The 22703-nt window shown below is 34.4% G+C and overlaps 2 protein-coding genes across 5 annotated transcripts in view; both read left to right on the top strand.

Annotated features, from left to right (window-relative positions):
* Positions 1-9684, top strand: part of LOC119831796 (E3 SUMO-protein ligase PIAS3) — an 11174-nt gene extending 1490 nt beyond the window's left edge. Inside the window, exons 2-13 of one of the 4 annotated variants that reach the window (XM_038355323.1) lie at positions 878-1012; positions 1464-1632; positions 2464-2609; positions 3260-3437; positions 3581-3682; positions 3864-4104; positions 4729-4963; positions 5194-5351; positions 5557-5751; positions 6525-6728; positions 7181-7274; positions 8651-9684. In XM_038355323.1, coding sequence (XP_038211251.1) covers positions 906-1012; positions 1464-1632; positions 2464-2609; positions 3260-3437; positions 3581-3682; positions 3864-4104; positions 4729-4963; positions 5194-5351; positions 5557-5751; positions 6525-6728; positions 7181-7274; positions 8651-8657 — 1836 coding nt within the window. In that variant the 5' untranslated portion in view covers positions 878-905 and the 3' untranslated portion in view covers positions 8658-9684. The remainder of the gene's footprint in view (positions 1-877; positions 1013-1463; positions 1633-2463; positions 2610-3259; positions 3438-3580; positions 3683-3863; positions 4105-4728; positions 4964-5193; positions 5352-5556; positions 5752-6524; positions 6729-7180; positions 7275-8650) is intronic. The other 3 variants (XM_038355324.1, XM_038355325.1, XM_038355326.1) reach the window with 3 other exon arrangements.
* Positions 9685-10113: 429 nt separating this feature from the next.
* LOC119832053 (zinc finger protein 608-like) overlaps positions 10114-22703 on the top strand; it is a 95643-nt gene continuing 83053 nt past the window's right edge. Inside the window, exon 1 of the mRNA XM_038355647.1 lies at positions 10114-10463. The gene's annotated coding sequence lies outside the window, so the exon portion shown is untranslated. The remainder of the gene's footprint in view (positions 10464-22703) is intronic.

Consider the following 22703-nt stretch of genomic DNA (forward strand, 5'->3'; position numbering starts at 1 on the left):
ATTATTTAAAAAGACACATATTATTGATAAACCTGTATTAAATTATATCTCATTTTAAATTTAAAAATAATGTATTGATTAAAAAATCTTGAAATTAAAGGGTTACATTTAGAGTTTACTATGCTTTACTCTTTAAAAAATAATGTAGTTTTATACATCTTAATTCTTATAATACTCACTCATTTCCTTTTCAAATTTCCATTTAACTTTAGCATTTGTTGAGTTCTGAGTTACTTATATTAATGCTAGTTACCTTTGTAAAGCTTTATTATAAATACTAGGAGCTTATTCCGAATCAAACAGCGAGGAGTATATAGTTGTGTTATATGCTATTATTTTTGTATTATAGTGGTGGTCCTTATTATCCTTTTTTCATAATAACTACACTAGCACTAGCAAGTTGATCATTTTTTTTTTTGAGGATATTTGTATATTTCTGGAAAATTTCCTTGGACAAGAAATTCAACTTATTTCTCTTACTGATGATCAGCTCCTGTTGTCCCAATAAATATTTTGTCCATTATTTAAGGCATTAATATTATTTTTTCCCTAGCTTCTCAGCTGCAGTGGAATAATTTATCTGTTGTCTGATTCAAAAGGGACCGCCAACATTATTACAAATCATTTACTTCGTTTTCGGCTTAGCGGTTTGTCCGATTTCAAGCTGCAAGACATGTTTTAACCATTGTAGACATTGAATGGGTAATTATTCAATTGCAGATGTTTAAACCTCCCTTATTCCCAGCAAATGTAACTTCGGTAAGAGAAATAAGATGTCGCGTTGTCAAGGATCTACGAAATTTTCCAGAACTTCACCAATACTGCCTTAAGCTGTGTAATAGCAATGTCTGTCCGTTTGCGGACTCCTTAATTTCAGTTGACATGAAAAAAGTTGGTCGTCAACAATGGTTAAAACACGGTCTTCAGCGAGGGTAGTCAACGCTGCCCAGAGTGCACCAGCCACAAATGGAAACTCCTCTGAAATAAGAACCAAAAATAAGGTCTATTCTAGGCAAGTGTCAATAATTTACGATTGTGACGCTCCTGTCAGTAGGCTCCAACTTGCTGACCAGCTCATAGAAAGCTTTAAGCAGGCTATTGAATGTTTACCGGTGTGTCTGTCTATGTAGACTGCAAAGATACTTGGGAGAAACACTCTATTGTAATCTATCCAACAGGATATATGCAAGGACTTGTACGGACCAGTTTTTGTTGAATTTCTTGTAATATTTCATGACAGCCCTCGCATTGTCCTTGTATGTCTATTGAAAAATTCCATAACTGAATTTAGGTCTTTTTCAATACAATCTAATATAATACGAAATAAAGCATGAATACATAGATGTTATATCTAGCTTGGTGATGGGTGTTTTGTTCAGCCAGAGACATAAAATGCATGTTATATGTGTGATGTAAGAATACTAAGGAATTTCTATGTATAACTGAAAAATATGTGCTTTCAGGAACAACCAGGGGATACAGTCTGGTGCAACGGGCACAAACTCCCAAGGCAAAGATCCACTGGCGCCCGCGCTCCAGGGCTCCCGCAACATGTACCAACACCCAGTGGTCAGTGGGTACAGTATAGTCAATAATCCACAGGATTCCAGGTCACAGACACTACCAGTCACGGTTAGTGTTCATTGCGTATAGAGTTGTGCAGTTTGTGTCACCTGTCAGCATTGTATTTTGTTTAGTTTTTATTTATTTGATTCCATAGTAGATGCATGTTTGTTGTGTAGTATCCAAGCTTTTAGAAATTGTGTAAAGAGTTTGTTATAAAAAAAGTATCTGGTTGGAAAACAGTAACTTAGCTTTCAATTATGGAAAAATTCTGGTAGAGTTAGAAGAGACCTGAAATGACATGAGGACAAAGACCTACATGAGAACTTGTTTACTATTTTTGACTTCTAAGATACAAACACTATTCTAATTTACTTTTTTATTTTTTTTTATATTTATGGACTGTATGAATACTTATACACCTTAATTATCTCTCAAATGTATATTGGAAGGTAAGCTGTACCTAAAGAAACACAATGAGAAGATGACATATAAATTCAGATTAAAAAATAAAATCTGTATTTTGCAAGATTTATTTAAATTGTGTATAAAAATGTTATATGTAGAGCAATAGTTAATGTTATATCTGTTCTAAGTGTTACATGCATATATATTTGCAATGAAAAGTGAACTCCTAGAAATATTTTTTTTACCTACAATCGTAAAAAAGTACAATTTACTATGCCACAATTCTAGGTTTGGTAATATCTTACATAAAGCCATTTGTTTTGATTCTATCCAGTTCAGATTGTTCAAGAGATTCAACAGATCATTATATACTTTGTAATATGATCCTACAAACAAACTTACAATTTACATCATAATGGAAAACTAGCATTCAATGAAGCATAGAAAAATTATGTTTCGCGGCCATTTATCTAAACATTGTTCACACTGCAGGGCCACCAGAACCCGATGTACGCGAGTAGCATGTACCACGGGTACGGTGGGTCGGGTGGCGCCACCCTTGCACCGATGCCCTCCCCCTCGCCCTCCGCGCAGATACCGCCGCCCTTCCCTGTGCATCCGGATGTTAAGTTCAAGAAGTGAGTCCATTTGGTGTACTGTAGGAAGATATATAGATGGATAGTTATGGACTTGTTGTAGTGAATGGAGTAATGGAGTTTCAGAGAAAACAATTTATGAGACAGAAAATGTCTAGTCATTTTATTCAATTTCTTTACAATGAATTAATTTAATTAAATAATAGAAATTTTAATATTTTACTATCTATTTATTTATAATACTTTATTGCACAAACTTAGACAGAAACAACAAGAAAACAATAAACAGAACAAAAAGTACTGTTTGTACAAGAGGCGGCTTTATTGCTGTTAAGCAATAAGTGTCATAAATAGTTATTCTTCATAGTAAAATGAAATCCTCACACCAAAAATTTATGTACATATTTCTTATTCTATCAACATATTTAGTGTAGATTTACTATTTCACTTGCAACATTTAAAGTATTAATCAAGTTATAAGACAACATTAAAGGTGCTTATCCAATTGCAGTTAGATTTTGTGTAGAAGACCAATCATTTTTTGACATATTTAAGATTTGTCTTCACGTTGATAGAAATATGTTATTATGATTCCCGATTTTCTAAATCAAACTTAATAAAATAAATACTCACTTGAAGCTTTTATTTTGGTTTTGCACTAAATAATAAACAGCTGATAAATTGATTACCAGGCTACCATTCTATGATGTGTTGGCGGAACTCATGAAGCCCTCTACCATGATGCCGATGCAGGCGGGTCGTATGCAAGAAGGCACCTTCATATTCCACCTCACACCACAACAAGCCACCGAAATCGCTTCAGGGAAAGACGTCGTTGGAACTAGTAATAAACTGGATTATGTTATTCAGGTTATTATTTTGTACTCCGCAGTTATAAAAAACCTCGAAAGTCTAACATGAACTAAAAGAAGTGTGGGAACATTATTTTGTAAATTTTATTTACACCATATAGTATAACATATTGTTACAATAATGTATATTTTTTTCTACAGGCGCAGCTACGATTTTGCCTATTAGAAACTTCATGTGAACAAGAAGATTACTTCCCACCTAGTGTTAATGTTAAAGTAAACAATAAAATGTGTCCACTACCAGTAAGTATTTTTATTCGCTAATAAGTACTATATTCAGGTTAAATATTACGATGTTATTTCAAAATTAAAAAAGAAATTTTTTAAAAAGTATTGGATCGTATATCAAAGAACTGACTGATATTTTTATAATCGTCCTCAGATGCAAAGAATATTTGTTGTTCAGACAATACTCTATTTTCAGAATCCAATCCCCACGAACAAACCCACACCAGAACCAAAGCGACCTCCCCGGCCAGTCAATATCTCGTCTCTCGTCAAACTGTCACCAACTGTAGCGAACACGATACACGTGTCGTGGGCGGCTGACTTCACGAGAGCTTATGTACTCAGCGTGTTTATGGTTAAGAAGCTAACGTCAGCAGAATTGTTGCAGCGGTTAAAGAATAAGGGGACAAAGAATCCAGATTACACTAGATCACTCAGTAAGTTGGTGATTTTCTGCATATATTGTGAAGGAAATTAGATGCCTTATAAATTACGATGTGTTTAACACGGTTATTATTATTCTAATATGAATATAATGTGTAATAAACTCTTCCTTAATTGAATACTAATGTCTATAAAGATATGTAGTCATATTACTAGACAGTAGGTAGTGACTATTTGCTTAATTTTTTAATCTATACTAATGTTATAAACTGACTGCCTCCTTGGTACAGTGGGAAACGCGTGAGCGTAGAAGCAAGGGGTCCTGGGTTCGAATCCCGGTGGGGACAATAAAAAAAAAGTCTCGGTCTGGCAGGACACAGAAGGCTGATCACCTACTTGTTCATAAAGAAAATCGATCATTGAAACAGATATATATCATCCGCCCCATACCCCATTAGGGGACACGGGACTTCACTAATGTTATAAAGCCGAAGAGTTTGTTTGTTTGAACGTAGTAGATAAAAAGTAGTAGGAGATAAAAAGCAATCTATGTGTGGCAATTATTACTTTTGCTTGATATAGTTTCATTTCATTGCAAAATGTACCAAAACAAAACTTAAGAGCTTAAGGGCACAACATGCTCTTAGCGTAATATCTCATCGCCACGTTGTCCACAGTCAAAGAGAAGCTTTCGGAGGACTACGACAGCGAGATAGCGACGACGTCCCTCCGCGTCTCGCTGATGTGTCCGCTGGGCAAGATGCGCATGTCGTGCCCGTGCCGGCCCGCGAACTGCCCGCACCTGCAGTGCTTCGACGCGTCGCTGTTCCTGCAGATGAACGAGAGGAAACCCACGTGGCTGTGCCCCGTGTGCGACCGCCCGGCGCCTTATGATTCCCTGGTAGTAGATGGGTGAGTATTGAGTTGCTGTGATCATTTTTATAATTTACTGATTGATTGATTGTTAGAAGTTATATTATTCTATTAAATGTTTTATTTATGTCATTAGGGAGTTAAACTAAGTTAATAATGGATTGTGAATTACATTAGTTGTCATTTATTTCACATGTACTCATATTTTCCTATGATATACATATAAATAAAAGATGTTGAATGAATATTAATATGATTGTTGCTTGCAGGTACTTCCAAGAGGTGTTAACGTCGCCGCGGCTGGCGGGCGACTGCAACGAGATCCAGCTGCACGCGGACGGCAGCTGGTCGGCGCACGCGCCGCCGCCGCGCGTGCCGCAGGTGGCGCCCGCCGCCGAGCCCGTCACGCTCATACCGGATGATCTAGGTGGGTTGGCTAGTTTATTATCGCGGTTTTCGTCATATGCTACTTGGGCTGTCGTCGGTCTATTACGTTATAATGACTAAGAAAAATTCTGTCTAAGATACGCTATAAAATTAGATTATTGAAAACTGAATTAATGATAGTTAACTAAATATAATACTTGCTAATAAATTGGGAAAATTGTATTAATTGTAATGTAATCCAACAGAAGTGATACCACTGGACAGTAATGGAGCCAAGAAGGCGGCGGTCGGTGAAAACCGAACGCCCAAATCTACAGAAGTATTGGTTGATCTCACGTCGGACTCGGAGGATGAGTTGCCACTGAAGAGGAAGACACCTGCGCCCAAGTCTTCACCAGCAGCACCCGTCACACCCAAAGAAGAGAGCTATTCCTCAAATGGTGAGATATTGTTGTCATATAAATATGTATTCAAATTGAATTGTAGATATGTTGATTTTCTGAAATTAATTCTCATTATTTAATGTTACTATAAGAATATGTTGTATAATGTTTATATACATCCTCATGTCAATTGAAGGAAACCTTTAGAAACATTTTTTTGTTTCATTACATATACATTTATACCTGATATCAACGACGTCATAACCTATTTTAGGTACCATAAAATATTGGCTACATTTATACACTGCGAAACTCATGATGAAGATGTAATTGATAATAGAATGATTGAAAATAATTGAAAAACGGATCAGAATTACCCAAAATTTATAAAATATTGGTTTCAGTTTTTTTAATATGTGTATATCAAAATAATTTTATAAGTATTATATATGTCGTACTCTAAGACACAGAGTTCAATAAAAATATTAGTTGGAGTCTACTTTTACATTTCCCATTACCATTCCCATTTTCCAAGTATAAAATAAGGATTGATGAAGTGATTTTTATACCCTTAATGGAATATTGGATTTGGGTGCTCTGACGAGCGCCTTTCACTTTATCCCTAATCCGCGGCCGACCTTCACCCGCCATAAGATTACACAGACCAAAAAATTTGAGACAACGTAATAAAACTTTCGCTTTAAATATTTTTAATCATATGATCCACTTTTAACAAAAAGCAACTCTATTTTCAATCTTTTCAACTTATTGCTCAGTTCATTTGAGTCAACTAGCTCAATTGTTCTAATGTACATCTGTTGTCCATGCAGCAGCTGAAGCGGTGTCATCAAGCGGCTACCGGTCGCCGAGCGGCGCGTGCGGCGTCATCTCGCTGGACAGCCCCTCGCCCCCCGCGCCGCCGTCGCCCCGCGCGTCTCTCGCGCACGCCGCGCACCCGCCGCACGCTGCGCACCCCCCGCACCCCGCGCACCCCACGCACCCGCCCGACGAGCCCGACAAGCAGACTGAACACTGTTAGTATACGAGCGCCTGGTGCGCCCTGCTCTCCTGGTACTTGTGACTTGCGTAATGTACATGCCAAATGCAATTGATTGAACTAGCTGTTTCATTACTATCCTAGGCAGTTTATTGAACAGCGCCGTACATGTATGGTATATTATATATATTATGTATTGGGTTCATATGAAGTTAGGTTTGCATAATGAGTTGGTGAATATATGCAATACCTATATAAATATACACTACATAGTAAGAAACAAAGTCGCGTTCTCTGTTCCTATGTCCATATGTATGCTTAAATCTTTAAAACTACGCAACGGATTCTGATGAGGGATTTTTTAATAGTGGTTCAAGAGGAAGTTTTATATGTATAATAACAACTATTAAACTACTCCGAATTAACGCGTGCGAAGCCTGCGGGCAAAAGCTAGTTAATTATATACTTATCATACTTATAACATCGCAGGTACAAGTAATAGTGCCAGTGAGGAGAACGAAACATCACCGTCACATTGGGCTCCATACGCCGACTCTGCGCGGGATTCGCACGATTATAGAAGGTAATTAGCATTGAAACAGCCATAAAAAGAGAAAAAATAATAAATAATTTTATTTTGTTAAGATTTGTATGGACATAACAGCAATATTAAAGTTGTGAAAGAGATATATACAATATTGTGTAGATAATATTATGATTACCAGTGAGACTGAGTTAAAATAAATCAAGTAATTTGGCAATTTTCGTGGCAAAATTGACGCTACCGATCTCAGTGATGAGGTGTGTAAATTTTTCGTCCCTAATAATTATAGTCGCGGGCGCAGGCACGAGCTCTTAGCCATACCGCCGGCTCACTACAGCCCGAGCTTCATCACCAATTCCGCGCGCTCTTACTGCGCTCAATGCTTTCCTGAAGGATAACCCAGAATTTGATCTTTTTGCGGATAGATGGAGATCTTTGTAGTCGGCATGTCTGAGCTTCTGTGAAAGCTACATCTAATCGAATGTCTTTATTTTATATTTGTATCTGAATGTCATTAATTGTAATTATGTAATGTATTTAATTGTAATTTTGTCATATATGTTATTTATAAATTTATAAGTGAGATGTTATATAATGTAAAAATTGATAGATAATGTTATTGGTGTAAAACCGTTTTAATTATAATTACAAATAAATAATTTTTTTTTCGGGAATTAAACAAAATTGGAACAATTTTAATTAGAATTGCTATATCATGAATGAAATTCATCAAAGAAAATCTTTAATGAATTTAATTGTTTGACATTTTATGTCTCGATATATCTTTTAACCATTCATCATGACCCCACATATAGAGCTTTGTCCAATATCTATCTGAGAAATTTTATAGCTATGGTAATACGTAAAAAAATATGTTAGTATTCAAACAAAAATATCCCCATTTATGAGTAATGTCATGATGGAGCCGCTCGTCCCGGCTCAGTTCGGGTTGCAATGAATTAAAAACAAAATCAAATATATCCTATGATACTCACTCATAATGGGGCTATCAATTGGTAGAATTATTTTTTAAATCGGTTCACAAGAACCAGAGATTACACTGTACAACTTCAAAAACTCACAAATTCACAAACTTTACCCCTTTATAATACTAAAATTAAATTTCAATAAAAACAAAGAACTGTTTCTTATATATGTTTCGAAAAGTTCTATTTCAAGAAATCGAATGTTTCATTGATGAAAGTAACCATGTAATTATTGCAACATTCAGGAATTATTAATTTATTTATTTTTAAGTATTATTATTTATTATATTTATGTAAAAATGTAATTACTTGCCTTAAATTTGATACTTACTTACATTTAACCTAAAGAGCATAATAAATTAATCGTATATAAATACTACAATGTGATATTAATACAAAATACTTGTATTGAATATGTTTATTCACCAGGTACTGACTGAGGGAGAAGAGTGGCCGGCCGGCGTACGCCAGCGGCCATTCTTCTGAAGACGAGGAATCTACATACGCGGAAGTGCCCGTTATTCATCCATAAGAATACAAGCTATCGATCTATTCAGTGTTAAAAACATAAATAAGGATTTTTAAATTTAATAAATTTCATTTCCACGGCTCAAGTTTTGGTACAATGCAATTTTGGCGTGACCTTCCAACACGTTATTTCAATTGTAATTTAAATACTGACTAGTGTAACAAACTATCTAGCGTAGCGGACATTTTAAATATTCCACAGTAAAGCTAAGTATTTCTACATTGCGAAAATTGTCGTACAATAATATATGTATTTACAAACACTCGTTTTTATTACATGTCGATTAGTGGACTTCCAAGAAATCTCACAGAATGCTAGTAAATTAACGGTTAGATAGTAAATAATTACGATTAGCTTTTGTTACCTGATATTATTTAAATCTAAATAAGTCCGATACAATCATTGTGTATGTATGCCTGTACAATCTCCAGTGAAAAGGTGTGAAAACCAAATATGTAATGTATGAATAATTCTATTTCCAAACCATTGTTTATTAGACTTCAATTATACAACAGTTCGTGATTGACCATTGATCCATAACTCTCCTGTAACAGCTATTAAAAACATAAATATATTTTTTATCCTTCAATGTATATTTATTAAAACCACTAAATGACAACAAATTTAAATGTCCTCAACACTTATAAAGCGCATCATAATAGAATGTGATTTTTTAAGTGTACCTATTGTGAGTTTCAATGTCAAAAATTGTAATTGAAAGGTAGTAAGACAAGTTAAAATATTGAATGTATCGCCTAAAGAAAAGTTTGAAATATTTATTTGTATCTGAAATTAAGAAGTAGCGTATAATTTGACTGTAATGCAATGTTTGTGATGGCGCTGATTTACAGTGCTATTACACTTTCAAAATTTAATGTTTATAACTAAGATTATATTATAAGGTAGATACAATAAATGTAAATATGATAATATTGTTTTTTAATATTTCCCCAAAAATACATTTTCGTAACAAATTACGAGTTTGTTTTCCTTCCCTGGTATAATAATAAATAAGTAGAAGTGTAACACAGCAGTTTCGATAGTTAGCGAGTTAAAAGGTCAACGGCCTAAGACGAGGCTTTAATTGTCAGATAATTATTATAATGAATGGGCGTGCATGGCGCTGCCGCCGACGACACTTCAATCGTTATCTATTCACTCTGGATAAATCCGCGATAGTAAATGCTGCGGCGGCAGACGCCGCCGGTCATAATCAGTATGCGCCCTTCTCATTTTTCTACAGCCTGTAAAAAAGGTCGCCATCTCCCTCTTACTAGAAGAGTGCAACATAAAGACATCCCGCTCACTCCCATGTCGCACCGGTCTCGATGCCGGGGGACACGTAGCGTTCCTCGCTTCATTCGAGTTCCGCGGTCGTCCGCCGACTCGATGCGGCGCTGACGTGCAATACGCCAAACTAGTGTTTCTACCGTAAAATCACCAGTGTTATTTGTTTATACCTACTATGGATTTGATTACATGGCCCCAAGGATTGACTGGCGATTGTATGTTCTATTGAACGTGTATGTGTAAAGTTTGAAACGACTAAAATTGTGAAACGGGTCGGCCGTGTTCGTTTATGTGCTGAATGGTGATTAAAAGTAATTTACTTTGCTTTTACGGTGTAGAGGGTCGGTCGGTGCGTATCGATCGCATATTGAAACAAAACTGTGGATTGTTTTTGCGGTGTGAAACAAGCCGGCAAAGCTTAAGGTAAGCTCTTTTAGCATAATGAACGTCGAAATAGTATGTAAATGGATTCACGTTAACGTCTTACGGCGGTGCACGCGAGCGCGCGATATATCGTAGCGACGAAAATGATGGGAAGCTTTGTGATTTCGACTAGACTTAATAAATTACAAATATGAAAGTGATTCATGGTCTTATGAATGCTTCTGCGGTACTTCCATTAATAACGTGGGTGAATAATGCCATTTCTTAATGGGATAATGACTCGCTGGCCACGTTCGAAATATTTATAAAGCGCCCGGACTCCAAACTGTACCGTGTCAACAAGCGGTGGGCTGTTTGCCTTCCCATTAGACGACAAGGGAACCGATAAGGCGAGGCTCACCAACCGACATAAATACCATGAGCTTAAAGCTGTACCTAAATTGATCACCGATTGTATAAAGAAAGAAAAATATGAGCTCAGAGACAGATCCTCTTTATAATGGGATTATTTATACCCGTAATAGGCTTTATACATAGATTAATTTAATATGTAAATTGGATGCGTAATGGAATATGGATATTCATAGACGATAAACAGCTGTCATTTATAGGACAAGCATCTTTATACAGAGCGACTTGAACGCGGCGACAATGGCGCGATTGTCACGACGCTAAGTAGATGTATTCAATTAGATTTCAGTAGCTAAGTACCTATTACTCATTTTCAAAGGAACACGACTACATCGGCTGGTTCAATGTGTATATTTAATTGAATTATATTATATTTAGACTCGCGTATATTTGAAAGAGAAAGTAAAAATATTCTTAACTTAGAGTGTGTTATAAATTTTTTTTATACCTATGTAACCTTTTAATCTTTTTAATATACCGTTCTGTGAGTTTAATTAACTCAAAGTGAAACATATTTTTATTCAACTATATTAGACTTTTTCTGTAAAATTTACGAAATAAAATAATAATGTAAATTATTATTTTATATATTATTTATTAGCTATTTCTTTCCAACCTACCTATAGATAAGTTATTTGTTTTATGCCTTTCTTTAGACTAAGCGTTTTCTGGAAGACAATCGATCTGAACGTTATTTATTTAAGGATGTAATTATGTATATGCAAATAACAAAAAAAAAATCGAGTCTTGACTGTTCCGTAACCTGAACGTTACTCTCCGGATGACAACCCTGGGTTCAGCAGCCAAGCACTGAGGGAATTTAGAACAGGCTTTTATAGTTCAATCAATTTGCAAACTTCGTGTCTTTGCTGTTCACCGTTAAAGATTTTTCTCACTGGGAGTTAAACTTGGGGCAGCAGCAATGTCTTAGATATAGTCAAATTAAACTCCCTCGTAGGGAGTTTGTTACAGACTACGTTATTGGTTATCCAATTGCAAAATTTCGTGTCTTTGTTGTTCGCCCTTGAGGAATTCCATTACCACCTCCTGACTTCATCATCAGATCAGTTCTACAATATAATATTATTACATTTAATAAAGCTATATACGTATGCAAATCTTAAGTGTAATCGGAAACCGGAAAGTAGGTCAAAATTTACTTGTAAGATATTGCACCGTGAATTATCTAGGCTATTCCTCGATTTCCCTAAGTTTTTATAATCAGATCCTGACTTAATGATAATGGGGCTACCTCTTTTGAAATCCTACTTCCTACTAATATTATAAATTCGAAAGTTTGTAAGGATGTGTGTGTTTGTTGCTCTTTCACGCAAAAACTATTGAACCAATTGCAATGAAGTTTGGTACGTAGACAGCTCGACAACTGGAATATCATATAGGCAACTTTTTATCCCGATATTCCTACGGGATACGGACTTAAGCGGGTGAAACCGCGGGGCGCAACTAGTAAATTATAATTTTCTTAAATCGGCTCACTAAATGTGATAGACTAGCATACACAAACAAACATACTCCTTTTCGGTTTTTGGAAGTCGGTTAAAAATATAGTTATTTTCCATAAAACATCTAAGCTAAAAGGCATTTGTAGTATCTTTGACATAGTACCATGGTTGTCACGCGTGTAGCATTAAGTAGAAGCATTTGTATGCTAAATGAATCGGCACCAGAACCAGTGATCTTTTTCCTTATTTTGTTCCTTTATGAGCGAAATTCGTCGCGCGATATAAAAGACTGCGTTACATCATGTGAATATAATATATATGCACATGTGTGCTATTATATATTATGGTGTAAACGTCCAAGTCACATTTAAAATAGTGTCACAGAATTGTACTAAAACAGTGATGTGTTTTGTTCTTAAGCGCTTAGCAGATGCGCGAAAAGTTTTTAAAATCTAATTTTTCAGACGTCTTTACTCATATTCTTAAAAGCGACGAATGCGCTCAAAGTAATATATTTGCGAGGTATGTCATGAAATTTTGTGTGCATATCGGGAAGGTCTTAGAAGCGGCGATCATCTATTTTTCGTACCCCTAAATGACAAGAGTAAAGCAGAACAGCGTGTACCAAGTCAGATACTAATGTGTGATTTACACGTACATAAGCATATTATCATTATCAATGCTTCATTTCAAATGTTTAAATAATTTATGATTATGTATTCAATGTTACGAATAATGAAGCATACAGTAACTCATACAATCGCAGCTCATATTTAATCTTTAATTTCATCGTAATAAAAAGTAAGCTTAGGTACTTACGCATTCATAATATCTATTTTTTCAATAACCACCGGCGAACATGCTCGCACTTATCGTAAAATCAACATGACCGAAACTCGATGAAGTTTTTGCCCGTCTATATTAGGTATCATGGCGTGGTAATACATGGGTAATTAATTATGAAGCGAACCATCTTATTTGAATAATCATTTACTTTATTACTCACGCTGCGCCGCTCCGCCTACGCTTCAAAATATAATAAAGCTTATTTAAATGTAACGTGCTGAGGCACTGGACCGTAGTCCGTATGCTTTCTTTGGTGTATTCATTAAAAATAAAACAACGCTTAGCTCAATTATTTGTTGTTATTCGAAAAATAGTTTAGAGCGTTTAAATCTCACATATTAAAATCAAAATGAAAATACTCAGTTTTTTACATGTTTTTAATGATATTTGATAAAACAAACATGGTTTTGACAACTACAAAAACAGACAGGGTCATTAAACTGTTTTAAAAATGATTATACCAATCATCAAAACATTCAAAATGGTGACATTAAATTTATTATGTTTTTCACTATATCTCAAGAATACATAAAGTATAAAATAAATATCTAAAAATAAAATAAACAATCGTTCATATTATTATGTTCTTATACCTGTGTGTTCTTTTGATGTAATAAAGTTCTATGCAGTGGAGTGCATATTATAAAACGTAGAGGACACAAATTGAAAGATAAGGAATACCTACCTATTTTAATATTACTATCGCTATGTTATAAGATGTGATGGCATCTTAACCCTTAAGATAAAATTGTTTTTATTAAGTCGACATCAAAGCAATATCTCCAAATGTTATGATGATTGTTGTGAAAATTTTCCTGAGCGACAACGGTAGATTAAAAAACGTTCATTTCATTTTCAATCTTGAATATTTGAAATTTGAATAACCATTATTCACGCGTATGATATCATAAACAAAGTCGTTAAAATTCACAAGTCAACTCGATGTCTCCCATAAATATTTGTCGACTTTATCTTATCATAAATTCATGAGCTATGTAAATATAAATTTATAAGGTGACAAAAATATATAACGACATACATAATTGTAATAAAAATTACTTGAGCCTAAGCGATTTGAATTTTCAATTCAGATGCGTACTTAATTTGGGACTTAACGAATACTTGACACATAAAGTCTTTATAAAACGTTAAAGCGTTGCTACACAAAGGATTTACTGAAGAGGTTTAAGGGTCCTAAACTACGATGTCGAACTCAATGGCACTTGGGACACATGATAAGTAGACACCTACCTACTGTCTGCAGACAGTCGTACAGATACAGAGTTGTGGGTAACGGCCAATAGGCTAATTTATCCATTGTTATGATTTTTGGATTGAATATTTGTGTAGAACAGCGACGTGTTTACATAGTGTGTAGTGTATTTATTCATACGTCACCTTATCTCTAGTTTTATTATAGTGTAAAAAGCCTTGTGTGAACATTGATGCTATTAGAGTCTAACATTCCAGCATTCGGTTGATTGCTGATAAAATATTATGCTGTTATTTTATTTCGAAAAGGTATAGTATGGTATCTCAGAATTCGAGACTTAAATAATGAATTTGAATATGGAACAGTAAACAATAAAATCGAACCAATAAAACTATTAGAAACAAAACAGTAGAACTATATCCGTCGTGTGAAGTGTCACAACAACTAGTGACTTTTTGGGAATAAATCTATACCCAACCTGAAATGTTCTTGAACTTCAATTATATATTATTATAATTATTACGGGCAGACGTTTTTAACGACGTTCCTATGAGTGAAAGTTCTTTTAATGATTGCAGCTATGCAATATGTTTGTCACATATCCGTCTCTTTGTTTAAGTTTGAATATGGGTGATGTGGAAGGATAGCCTGTCTCACAAGTTGATTTTACTTCGAGGTCTGGTAAAAATCGAACATGCTCCATGAATAAAACGTTTTAGACATATGTAATTTCAAATAAATAATATTTATTGAATAGTGTTCAATTAAAGTCAAACTTGGTAACGAGAAATAAATATAAATGATAGATAACCTTTGGAACAACGTGTTACATTTAATTGCTAAACAACTCAGAAGGTCGGTATTATTTCTTTGTAAACATAATTAAGATAGAATTATTAGCAAAGTGTAGTTTAAACATCTTATAATTGATTAATAGCTGTATTAGCATATTACAAAGCTGTCTACGCTATGGCTAGTTGTATAATCAGTCAAAAAGTGGTAATTTTAACACGACCGAACATTATTACCATAATTTATGAATAAATTGTTCTGACAAGCTTCTCGCAATGCTTTGACTTATAAATATTTAAATCCTTTCTAATTTTAAATATATGGTATTATCAGCTTTTTGCTAGTCGCCGTTTTGACCAGTTTCCTTATAAGAGCGCTTATTAGAGGGTTTATGGTTATAACTTAATGTGACAAATTGATGTTGGAATGTTTCTTAGCCGTAGGTTACATATTCTATTACTTGGTTCGCCTCAACTAAACTAGTTAACGTTTGATTCGATTATTTTCTGTTGACAGTTATTTATTACTTATAAATTTAAAAGCAGGCTTGAATTTTCTTTTTTTAAATGATATTTTTTCATCACAGTATCTGATTGAGAAGGATATATTATGGTAAAAGATATATATATTATATTATTTTAGATAATTTTTCAATTACAGTATTGTGTATGTACTACGAACGATGTATATTTAAATAGAAAAATAATGATTGTTATATAAATAGATTTGCGCTACAGCAAAATAAACTTGTCTGATAAATTGAATCAAGATATCGTAATGTTAAGCTTTAAAGCAAATGAGATGCAGATCGGTTTCGAGCATTTAATAGCACATTGAGCGCTAATAAATACGCATCTATTATTGTATGAATAACGTGCAATCATGAGCATGTTCGCATTCAGTATTTCAATTCAATTAGTGATATGCACGGTGCGAATGTTTAAAACATTTTGTTAGTGTATCGCTAGCCGTATTATAACAGTTTTTTATTCCTGGCAACACAACGGGGGGCGCCACGGGCGGTCCGCGAAACAGAAACATTACAAGCTCTGTACAACTTTTGCTATTCACATTTATAGGATCGCCCATTGACGCGCACCACTTATTTCCTGAACAATATAACGCGGGAACGAAACAAATGTTGTCGCTTCGTGACCGCTGTCGATGGATTTATTCAAAATACAAATATTTTCTGTGTACTTTTCATTTGTTTTGTTCAATGCACCTCGTGGAAAATTATTCGATGTGTATTGTTAATAAATTTTCTAGTGGAAATGTAATGTTTGGTGCTAGTTGTTATTTAGTTCCAAGTCCCGCTTTGCTCAATCAACAGCACTCTATTAAAATCACACTTGATTAGATCTCGGTGTGGCTTAATTGAACACTCCAGTTGCGGTATGCATGCCTGGTACCCGGCGCAGGCCGCGGCCCGACCGACCGAGAGCTCTCAACGAACCTTTTTCTTTTTGCTCCTTCATCTCGTCCGATTCCACTTTGAAATTTTTCTTTTGTCCCTTTTGTTTGAGTTTTCATATCCTTCTGTTTTCCGGGTGGATTAATTTTAATTTACATTCAAAGACTCTTTGTTCTTTTTGATCGTGTTTCTCGACATTGAAATGTTTTATTGGTGGGAGGCATGCAAGTACGTTAGATGGAATATTTATCGAGGGGTCGCGGGATCACATCGCCGCCCACTGGCAATTTGCCGTGTGCCCGCGGCGCATCGCGTCCAATGTTCAATTCCGAGACTTGTTCTCCGACTAAACGCTATGCTAATGTAATGGGGCTCCATTTAATCACGACCTACGAACAACATCAAATACTCAATGAGACTGTCGTTTGAAATTTATTTACTGTAATTGGTTTCGATAACAACTGCTAGTTGAAACAATAGAGCATATTTATTCGTAATTTCAAAACGTGACTCATTTGGATGCTTTGGATTTTTTCTATTGGAAATATACCTGACTGTTTTGACAATTACAATCCTTCCCAGAAGGATCTTGATGTGAATATTGAGTCATTTTGAAGGTTATAAGTTCGGCATTTGCATATTGGAAGGCAATAATCATAATACATATCATGAGCTTGTTCGCGTTGCGACGTATAAAAATATTAGATGAAAACAATGTTAAATCGTCGAAAACTACACGCTAGTATTATCACGCCATCAGTAGCACTTGTTTATGTCGGGGCAAGTATGCATGTCCACATGTTTAGCACTCAATTCGCGTCTATTTCTCAACAAGGCTTGTCTTTTCGAACGAAAACCGGTCCGGGCGAGTGTGTGCATTCGCCACGTCAGTAGTCGGATCGTAAATCACTGTACGAAGCAGTAATGCGTAGATAAGAGCTCTCATGTTTTTCCATTTCCCCTGAGAAATTTCTAAGGACATTACCGGCCGTGACGCAACAAGCAATTACCTAGAGTAGACATGAAATCTTACAATCTCATAAACGGCGACGACACTTTGTTCCCAACACAAAAGCCTTCTCATTATCTTTTCATAAATAACTCAATTTATGTTTTAACCACAAAGAGCTGCAGAGAAGCGAGCCGTAAATAATACATGAATGAGTACTTATTCATGCTTTAAAAGGAGTCTTTTATTACGCTAACAAATAACTGTAGTAAAAGTTATAACTTTATGTCGTAATAGCAGTAGACGAGTATAGATTACGATAATTTAGATTCAAGTGAATTCACAATGAAATTATTCGAGCAATAAAGTTACTAATAGTTTCAATAGAACCGACATAGCCCCGAGCGGCACGCCATCTCGCTTGATTAAGGCCAATTACGGCGTTCACGCGATTATACTGTCGCGATTCACGAATAACCCGCCATTTAGAGTGAGGAGTCTTTCATTACCCCGCTGTGCATTCCAATGTCTTTTCAAATTTCTTCCATTTTGGTACCAACAGGCCAAATAAGTAAAAAGATAATTATTAATTTTTCCAAGAAAAACGAACTTCAAAGAAAAATACTATTAGTAGGATATTTTAAGTACACAAAATATTTAACATACGAAGGATCTATATTTCCGTTAACAACGTCATCTCTCCTGAGTTTATATGAGATTTTTATATGTTTTTACTCGTAATACAGATAACATAAAAATATTCTAGTAATCAGAACTTCTCTTTGTGTGAAAGAGTTGATAATGTTTAGTGTGATGTGATACAGTAGATAAATGTTATTATGTATGTATTTATTTACCATTATTTTATTTCTAACTACAATTCTACTATTAGAAGTTGTTTAGGCTTATCATAAGTTGAGTTGAGAGTTTTTATAGGTATTCTCATACATTATTTGTTTCTTGCAACTGTCGACTGGATTATATAATTTATATGTTAATTTTTTGAGGGCTGAAGAAGTAAAAGAATTTCATGCTACATGTTGTGAGATTTTTGTTGTATAATATCTCGCTAGCTAGCTAACCGCTATGCTGATTAGAGCACTCGGACATTATCATACTAATACTAATCCTATCCTTAAATATTATAAATGCGAAAGTTTGTAAGGATGTGTGAGTATTTGTTGCTCTTTCACGCAAAAACTACTGAACCGATTGTAATGTAATTTGGTACGTAGATAGCTGGATAACTGGAATAACATATAGGCAACTTTTTATCCCGAAATCCGTACGGGATACAAACTTACGCGGGTGAAACCGCGGGGCGCAGCTAGTACAATATATTATAGCTTAGTACTATATTTAGATGGTATGACAGAAAAAAAACAAATAAATAATATTTTACGATTTATGTATAGTTTTATCCATACTTTTTGTTAAAATAAAAACATCTAGAATAGTACAACTGACAGAACTGACGTTGTTAAAGTGGGTTATGGTTTTACATATAAAATAAGAATAGTAAGGGTATTCACAACATAAATGACTTTCAAGTATCATGATATTCGTGTACCCAGTATAGCGGCAAGGGCTAAGAGCTAAGGGCCAGATCGTCCTGATAACCCGCCCACTCGGCGCATACAATGCGGATATAAATCGAATGCGATTCCGATCATTTTTAAAACAAACATGAACGCAACACAACAGCCAAAGATAAGTAATATTTAAAATCATAGATTATGAAGACGACTTGTAGACCTGCGCATTGAGTGAAAACATTTTATAGTTCTCATGTTTTTTGGCTTTTTGTTTGCTTTTTGTTGCGTGTTAAAAGAAAGTGTCGATGTTTATTCTATCTATAAAGTGTGTTTTGTGGTGGTGTGGTATAATTACTTCAAGAGGCATTATAATGCGACGGGTTTTGTTTGATTGTGTATAGATTCAACAGGTTATTTAAATCTGTTCTTATCATTTAGAATTCTTGACATATTATTTATTATGTTAATTTTGTATCAAAATGTTTATTTATTTGCTCAATCAATAATTTATACTCCTTATCTAAAAAGAAGCAAATACAAATTTAGTTATATTGTTTTTATATATGTTATAATAATCCTTTATAAATAAAGTAAATAATATGATTAATTAATAAAAATAAAAACGAATTGAAAAGTATCGATTCTTAAAATCGATCAAGCGTAACGATCGATGGTACCAGGATAGCATGATCGTATAGAGGCGTCAGGCGAGACGATACGAAGGTCGACAGAACCAGTTTGGCGGGACGATGGCGCGCAAGGTGCCGGCGGCCAGGTTAAGTTCACTGTATTAGCATCATCGCCCGCCCTTTCATGTTCCTTATCTCCCAGTCTAGGCGATATAAATGAGCCTATTCAATTGTACCGTGAAACACCTTCGGGCGGTTTCACAATGTGTTTGTTGTAAGGAATTATTAACCTTATTTAATTATTATAATGATTCTGAAGTTTTCTTCAAGCATTTTCGTAAAAAGATTTTAAATAAATGTAAAATATATCTTATAATAATATATCGTATCGTCTGAAAATGTCTAATGGCATAACGTTTTTGATCACAACTCATATTCAGATAAAAAAACAAACACATTACCATAAAAAATAAATAATGTGAACGACAAAACGCACCTTTAATACGATTAACATATTATGCTATTTTATAATGTCAATTTTTTCTCACAGTTAATTAATATTTATAGAAACGTGCACATAATACAGACTCAATTGAAAAACTTAATTAAAGCTTACGAATCCTTCTAATATTATAAAACCCGAAAGTTTGTAAGATTATATGTATGTTTGTTACTCCTTCACGCTAAAACCTCAGTTGGGACCTGTATGAAATTTGGTATGGAGCTACTCATAGATGATAATAATGTTTGGCTCAGATATTTTTACATTTAAACCGGATACCACGCTAGTGAAGCCGCGGTTTCGAGCTGGTAGTAAATAATACATATTTATTTATGTACTAGTTAATTACGTACCCAATTCTCCAAACTCTTATTAATAATACTTCGTAATAGTTATTAAATCAATAAAAAAATATTGAAAATATTTGTGTTATTTCAAGTCACGATAAAAGGTTGTTTTCATATATTTGGAACAACATAATTAAATCCGTTGTGGTTAAAAAATTGTATGCCTAACATTAATATATTTATAGCAGATAGTACCTGTTTTACCTAAATGTCCTTATAATGATCATATACAGAGCAAAGTATATATATGTGAACCGATCAACAACATGATTGCCAAGCAGGCGAAGCCCAGGCACTGCTATAAACTCATTAGAATGCGAAACGCGTCGTTACATTGAACATGTATGGTACTCTAAGATTTCTCAAGGAAATTGATCCGATGTTGACACGAAGTCGACGAAATGTTTTGTTTGCTGTTTTAACTAATGTTAACCAAACATACATTAAGCATGTGTTATTTTTAATTATAAATGTTAATTTCGTTAATGTGCCTGCCTACGTTTGTTTTATACTGGAATGGCAAATATGCTTTGACGCTGTTAACATAATTTTGTTGTAATGTAGGTACTAGGTGCCTGCTTGTCAATCCTCGTATTTATCTCACTGGATTATTCTATGCCGTCCGTATGATTTGAAATAATATTTTTGTATCGATAACAATAATCCTATTGTCTATAAATTCGTTGAAGGCAGGCCATCGCATAATTGTTTATTGATGAGCGCAATAAAATCACTAAAGCTATTAAGGTAAGTACAAACCCTATCGGTTGTCGTGTGACGCAAGTAGCGAGATAATCTATTAAATATAAAGACATTATGAGGCAAGAATCGATTACAAGCTAATGCCTTCATTGAGCCAAGATGATGTAAGGCTTTACTGGTGTCGCCTAACAAGCTAATAACAATGTACCGTAACTTGAAACCGATAATGTATGTACCTTTATAAACACTTATATTGAGGTCAGCCCGCTTGTTTCATTAAATATGACCGAGCTAATGTCGTAAATATGAAACTGATCGTGCTGAACTGAACTGATATAAAGGAAGTTTGACTTTATTAATTAAAACTTTGACGTTGTAGTTGGTTTGAGATGCATCGACTGTTTCATTTACAGAAACTTATCTATATACTAATATTGTAAAAGCTGATGTGTTTGTATGTTTGTTTGAACGCACTAATCTCAGGAATGATTTAAAAAAATTCTTTCATTGTTAGATTATAAGCCCATTTATTGAGGAAGGCTATAGCTTTATATGTTCCACGTGCGAAACCGGGGCGGACCGCTAGTAGTTAATATTATTTATGTCAAATGTCTATTTGCTTGTTATGATTTCATTAATTTAATTACATAAATATGAACGACAACGACAGAAGAGTAACTGTGATCATAACATACAGTTTGAATATACATATTTCTTATGAATATAAATTATTTATTATGTAAATAAAGCTTGCTAATAGATTTGCGCTAATTGATTTGAAAATCCATTCACGACCAAGACTTTATAATCGAGTGTAAAGTGAAACTCAAATATTCCGATGATGCGATTTTGATATTCAATTCTAGTTGTATTTGAAAATGGAATAGTATTACAGCAAATGCTGAGTAACAAGTATGTCGAAAATCGATAGCCCCCAATTAATAGTCAAACATGATACAGGTCGGCCATCAATTTCAATGCTGAATACAATTTCAAATGCGACTCGTGTGATGTGTCAATACGAGTAAAATGATAAAATTTAGAATGAAAATAGCGCTCGACGCCAACCCGCCAGCATTCATCACGCTTTGAATAAATATTTAACGCTTTTACTAGAATTTCAAGCGGCAACAAGTTTAACTGTTTGTAAAACTGATCGGGTTTGGTTACTTTTTAATCCGCGCGTTCGCTTCAGTTTCTTTGGCGTAATTGAGGTGGTAGTAGCCTCGTAGCGTTGTAAAATTTGTTTGATGTATCAAATTGTCTGCGTTTCTACGGCTATTATTACTATGAGAATCTTTTTAAGCAATTTGTTTTAATTTTATTTGTCGTCGCACTTTTTATGATATCCTGGTAATCATTGGTCGTATTTTCATCAAAATTTTATGTTTGAAATTTTTCTACTTATTTGGATACATGTGATTATCATCTAGTCTAATGTTGTAATAACATTCAATATTAATAACGCTGTATGTA

The sequence above is a fragment of the Zerene cesonia genome, chromosome 14, assembly GCF_012273895.1.
Source record: "Zerene cesonia ecotype Mississippi chromosome 14, Zerene_cesonia_1.1, whole genome shotgun sequence".
Lineage (NCBI taxonomy): Eukaryota > Metazoa > Arthropoda > Insecta > Lepidoptera > Pieridae > Zerene > Zerene cesonia.